Source organism: Neophocaena asiaeorientalis, unplaced genomic scaffold (genome assembly GCF_003031525.2).
Source record: "Neophocaena asiaeorientalis asiaeorientalis breed wild unplaced genomic scaffold, Neophocaena_asiaeorientalis_V1.1 scaffold308, whole genome shotgun sequence".
Lineage (NCBI taxonomy): Eukaryota > Metazoa > Chordata > Mammalia > Artiodactyla > Phocoenidae > Neophocaena > Neophocaena asiaeorientalis.
Genome location: NW_020172768.1, coordinates 2,043,699 through 2,050,132, shown reverse-complemented (window position 1 = coordinate 2,050,132; position 6,434 = coordinate 2,043,699). Strand labels below are relative to the sequence as shown.

General features: G+C 46.4%; 1 protein-coding gene across 1 annotated transcript in view; it reads left to right on the top strand.

Annotated features, from left to right (window-relative positions):
• The window catches only part of FEZ1 (fasciculation and elongation protein zeta 1), a 40,298-nt gene that overhangs the window by 31,869 nt on the left and 1,995 nt on the right, over positions 1-6,434 (top strand). The window contains exons 7-9 of the mRNA XM_024740774.1: positions 179-247; positions 1,673-1,748; positions 5,606-5,671. Of these exons, the coding sequence (XP_024596542.1) occupies positions 179-247; positions 1,673-1,748; positions 5,606-5,671 (211 nt within the window). The remainder of the gene's footprint in view (positions 1-178; positions 248-1,672; positions 1,749-5,605; positions 5,672-6,434) is intronic.

Genomic DNA, 6,434 nt, shown 5'->3' with positions numbered 1-6,434 from the left:
TATTGCTTCTTTCAAAACTCAGGCTGAAATTTTGGCCTGTCTCTTAGCCCAGGTCTTACCTTTGCTTTCTAGTCGCAGAATCGGGGCCCGGATCTGGGACAGTATGGAAGCTGACAGGTCCAGGTAGCTTAGGGAGGACACAGGTGTCCCTGGGGCAATGAATATGTGCTTCACCAAGGAAGGCATCTCCAACATCCTGCAGAGCGGCATCCGCCAGACCTTTGGCCCCTCAGGAACTGACAAGCAGGTACAACCCATCTCCCTGCTCCCAGCTTCCTTCCCAGATTCTTGCAACTTGGTCTCTCCAACAGAGCAGGGGATGGTGATTCACTAGAATTATCCCCGCACGGGGCCAGATTGCAGGGGGAAATGTCCTAACAATTTCTTCCATTCTAAGGAGATACAGAAAGTGTCTTTTTAAAGGCAAAGTTTTTTGAGCTTTAATATGAGAGGGCCTGGATAAAACTTAAAACTCAACACTACTTGTAGATCTATGAGTTCAGTTGTTTTCAGAACAAAATGCATTAAAGGGGAATCCACTTCATGAAAGATCCCATCCAAGAGCTTCATTACCTCTGCCACACTGGGCCACCAGGTGAGCCAGTCCCACCAAGACTGCCTCTTCACTTCAGCTGCCCTGTTGACTGTAACCCGTGCTGTGGGGGTCTCCCGTTTAGCTCCATTTAGTCCATCACTTCTCACCTGAGAAGCGGCTTGCATTTCGGGCTCTCAGGTGCCTGCCATGTGCTAGGCTCTGTTGCTTAGGGCAGTACAGAGATGAGGAAACCCTGGTCCGGCCCTCATGCAATGCATAATAGTCTAACAGAGAAGGCCAATTTGTCAATAGACACCTTTGAGCTTGTGCACAAAAACTGTGTATGTTTTAGACATATTTGTAGCTGAATCCTAAGGGTTAGAATTCTGGAACTACAGCCTGGGAAGAGATTTTAAGAACATCTAACTCACTCCCGTGAGTTCACAGCAGTGAGAACTAAGGCCCAGAGAGATTAGGCGTTTCCCCAAGGCCACGCTGCTAGTGGCAGGGCCAGGACTGAAACACAGGCCTCCTGGTCTAAAGCTCTTCTCACTCACGACCCCCAGGCTCCCTCAGAACCTTCCAGGTCTCTCTGGCCGGTGTTCTTTGATATCCCACTGGACTCTAAGATGATTTTGTTGTAGGAGCACCTCATCTCCAGCAGAGGGAGCAAACCCAACATCCCAGACCCAGGGCAGGGTTGAGGTTTTCTCACTAGTCATTTTGACCGAAGAGAAACCATTCATTCTCAAGTTGCACTGCAGAAGATAAGAAAATATCACCCCCCCACCCCCTTAGAATGTTGTCTGCTTTCAGCTTGGAGGAGAAAAAGCTCACCAGTATTCCTAAATAATCAAAAAGTTTCTAGTGTCAGAAGAATATATCCATTGGAGTGGAAGGACATTCTTCCTGGCTAATATGGTAAAGTCTTACTTTTAAAGAGACATTTTCCAAAAATGGGGGAAAAGTCCTGAAACGATGGTGCGCACATCATCACGGGTGTTGTCGAGAACGTCAAATTTGACGGAGCGTGTTTTTTAGAGAAAAGCCCAATCCCCATGCAAGCTGTCAACCGTATCTCAGCCCCCGGGGGCCGGGCTTCTGTCTCACATGATGCATACCCTGCTTGTCTTCTAGTACCTGAACACGGTCATCCCTTACGAGAAGAAGGCCTCGCCCCCGTCGGTGGAAGATCTCCAGATGCTGACAAACAGTGAGTTCCTCCCATTTGCAGCGAGACCAGGGGCTCATTTCCCTCCCTCCCACCCTGTGAGTTGCACCCGTGGTATCTCAGTCCAGGGGTGTCCCCAGAGCAGTTTCTATGGGTCAAAATGTGCTCCACACCGTTGCATCACGTCCCCGGCACGGGGTACAATTAAAGAGTTCTGCAGCGATACCCAGAGCTGCTTCGTCTTTTCCCGGTTCCTGTAAGGGAAGAGACTTGCCAGAGAAAAGGAGCTGGTGGAAGAGGCTGGGGCGGTGGCAGGGTGGTAGTGGTGTGCAGGGGCTCTCTGTGGTTCATCCACCGGTCTCAAGGCTGTGCACTCTCTGCCTTGCCGTTTCTCTCTTCTGAAGCTTGAGGTTGCCTCGCGTCCCCAAGGCAGGGAGCTCCTTCTAAGGGACTGGCTGTATTTACTGAGAAGCAAGGTTTCTTGGGTGGGGTAAGGCTGATCAGAGAGAACAGAGTCTGGTTTTCATTCCAGGCAATGACTGCTTCCTCTCTTCCACTCTGACTCTAGTGTCAAGTAATATTAAGAAACATTCTGAGCTATGGGAGAAAACAGCCTGTGATAAAGAGCCTTTTGGAGGCAACATCTCTTTATAGACATCAAACACTACAACCCGCAAAGGGCCGGGGGGCACGTGGTGTCAGCCCTCAGTGTCAGCTGGATTCTTTTAGGAAGAGAAAAATCCTAGGCTGAGATGTGGGGACGGGCTCAGTGAATCACGAGACCGTCCATCTCCCTGGCAACCGTGCACTGCATTGAGTGACACACTAACGGGCTGCGGCAGCCTGCAGCCCCGTTGCTGTGCTGCTGCCTCGGCGGGGATGGACCCCTGCAGGGCTATTTGACACCCTAGGGAATGGGAAGAGGAGCTTCAGCTGTTTGGCTGAGGAAGATAGATACCTCCTGGGCCCAGTGCTAAAGGTGCCCAAACGGTTTCATTTTTATCATTTTGGAGAACTAAAGCAGGAGGTTCTGGTAAACGGAAATCTTGCCTACATCAATAGATACTGCGGCCTTGAGAACCTGGAATTTTAAAGTCAAAGTGCATCGGCTTCCTCATTTGGAGCGCCTTTATTTGCATACATATGCACAAAGATTTTTTTTTTTTAATGGAAGCAGATAGAAACGAGCTGACATTTATAGGTGTTTGTATTTTCACAAGGAGTAAGCATTTGGAAAATAATTTGGACAAATTATGAAGGTTGATATATGTAGAGTACTCTATCGTACTCTTTTTTTTTTTCTATCATGCTCTTTTTAAAAAAGGAAGAGCTATAAATTTATGACAGATACCCATTCAGGAATTCAGTGTGAAATCCTTTCATTTTAATTAAGAAACACTGGGTTTGTTTACACATTTCAAGTTCATTTTAAAAGTTAGGGCTAGAGTATATCCATCATTTAGAATACTTTGGAAACAGAGAAATGTGAACGAAAGGAAATAAGTAACTTCTTGTCCCCTTCACTGTGGTTACTGTATGGTGTTTTTCAGCCATAGTATTTTATGCCTTTTCCATATGGTTGGGATTATACCGGCTATAAAATTTCATATCATGATTTCAGTCACATCAGCTAACATTTGGTTAACATCCTTTTTATGGCTCTCTCTTCTGTCATATGGACATACGACATTCCAATATTTTATCCCTTTAAAAATAAAGCTGCCAACTTTCCTGAATACCAATTCTCCTGTAGATGATGAAAGCTCTCTTTTTGGGCACATCCTTGTATGGGTTCGTGAATAACAACTCCTCTTTCCCCAACTCCTGAGTCAGAAATGTAGGCCAGGGCTTCCCTGGTGGCGCAGTGGTTGAGAGTCCGCCTGCCGATGCAGGGGACGCGGGTTCGTGTCCCGGTCCGGGAAGATCCCACATGCCGCGGAGCGGCTGGGCCCGTGAGCCATGGCCGCTGAGCCTGTGCGTCCGGAGCCTGTGCTCCGCAACGGGAGAAGCCACGCCCGTGAGAGGCCCGCGTACCGCAAAAAAAAAAAAAAAAAAAAAAAAGAATGTAGGTCAAAGACTGGCTCCGGGGACTGGGCAATTTATATAAAGTTTGGATTTTGGAGATCACCTTAGTCACATATTGACTGAGTGCAATTATTGTATTTTTACGCCTATCTTCTTGGTGGGCAGCATTTAGTCTGCTTGTGCTCAGTTGCAAAGTATTTTCAGCCTATTACATCGAAGTGAATCCATGTCTAAAAATACGGAAGAAATAAAAGAAACCATTGCCTGGATGGCCTGAGGTCCAGTCTTTTTCTGGAGTTGGCCACGGACTCGTGCCACCATCAGGCTCTGTTCCTCACCCACTCCTGAGCTTTGGAGTCAAGTTCCATGACCCTGACTTGCAACGAGGCAAGGTAATCAGTGGAAAACAGGACCTAGGAATGGACTGGGGGGGTCCCTCCATTGTAATGGTTGCCTCCTGACCCCAGCTAGCAGGGCCAGCTGATCTTTCGTGCTTTTTCCACTTGCCAAAAGTAATACATGTTCATGGAAAAAAACTGGACACTGTAGAGATATCACAGTAGAAGGGAACAACGCCCGGGGTCTCACACTCCGAGGTATCTGCTTTTTACGGTTTCATGCACATTCTTCCAGATTTTTCTATGAATATTAGCATTTATTATTTACTCATTTAAAATGAATACATAAAGTTCTGCAGCCTTCTTTCTTCATTCATAAGTATGTCTTGTATATAGACATCGCTCTCATCTCTCATGAAGCTGTATGAGACTGTGTATATACTATATACACCAGAGTTTACTTAAGGTATCCACTGATGAATAACTCTATTGTTGGATAACCCACCCCTGCCCTCACTTTTTGATAGTATAAGCAAGGTCCAGGTATTTTCTTGAAGGATTTTCTACAAAGCTGACTTCCACGACATGAATCATGAATATGAGAAGATGCTTCCTAGTTTAGTAACAGAAAAATCTGTTTTTAAAACTTTTATAAAAAGCCTTTAGGCTTTATCCACCTCCCTATTGTTTGCTTCATGTGTAGGTCGTATCCTGTTTCAACAAGAAGTCTGTAAGCTCCTTGAGGGTCATTAATACGCTTGCATTTCCACAAATTCTAGCGCTGTACTGGGCATAGAGTAGAAAATATTTGTGAAATTAAATTCATTTGCTGTTAATAAACTGGAGGCGAGAACTTTGCTAATAATATCTGTTTATACGAATAGAATGTCTTTAAAGACAGATTTATCGGTGGTTCGGTGATGTGACAGCTGTTATTTTTAACATTTGGATTGCATCTGAAAGCTGATTCCTTTTTTAAATTGCTTTGTTTATTTTTATGATCATTAAAGATACATACTTAGGAGGTGATGTGGAAATTATAGATGAGCACACACAAAAAAGTAAAGGATAAAAGTGAAGTCACCTCATCCATAGGGCCACCCTGACTCTTTTTTTTTTTTTTGCGGTATGCGGGCCTCTCACTGTTGTGGCCTCTCCTGTTGCCGAGCACAGGCTCTGGACGCGCAGGCTCAGCGGCCATGGCTCATGGGCCCAGCCGCTCCGCGGCATGTTGGATCCTCCCAGACCGGGGCACGAACCCGTGTCCCCTGCATCGGCAGGCAGACTCCCAATCACTGCGCCACCAGGGAAGCCCCGACCCTGACTCTTTTGATGGATTTCCCAGCAGCCCCCTCCCCGCCCCAGCAGGTTGAATGCTGACTCTTGCCAGAGGCTTCTAGACTTTGCTCAGTACTCAGTGCTCAGTACTTGTTTCCTTGACTCTGTCTCGCTCACTTTGGGTTGGTGGGTTGTCTGGCCCCAGAGGTGAGCCCTATGCCCTGATGCATCTTAGCTCCTTTCTCTCTCCTTCTCCAGTTCTCTTTGCCATGAAGGAGGATAATGAGAAGGTGCCCACTTTGCTGACGGACTACATTTTAAAAGGTGAGAGCGGCCCAGGCCTCTGGGAGCAGAAGCATCCTCTAGGGCCCCCTCCCCCAGGACTCCTGCTGGACACGTGGAACCCTCACCGCAGCCCTCCCAGGGCATCCACGCCAGGCCAGATCGGGCAGGGCCAGGGAACTCAGTGGACAATTGTGGGGAGGCCCTCGCCTTTGGATGTTGCTAGGAGGCCTGAGGAGGAGATTCCATCACCCCCGAGTCACCAGAGTGACTCCACACAAAAAGCAGCCAAACCAACAAAAGAGTTATTGTGAAAGTTCTCTGTGGCTTGGGCTATTTAGTGGCAAAAACAAAGCCAGAGGATACCTTTAACAGTTTCAACTACTTGGAAGGCAGCAAACTAGAGTTATGATTAGCTACATCCTTTCATAACTTTTTGTTTCATCTTTTATTATGGAAATTTTTAATATATATAAAAGTAGAGTGAATGGTATGATGAACTGCCATGTACTTAACATCCAGCTTTAACAATTATTAACTCCTGGCCAATCTAGTTTTCATTTATATCACTTCTCTCTTCCATGTTATTCTGAAGCAAATGCCAACCACTATATATATTTTTCATCCATGAATATTTCAGTGTACATTCCTAAAATATAACCACGATATCATGACCACAACTAGAAAAATAAAAAATGTAAAAGTATCTTTGAGGGACTCCCCTGGCCATCCAGTGGTTAAGATTCCACACTTCCACTGCAGGGGGCTCAGGTTCGATCCCTGGTCGAACTAAGATCCCACATGC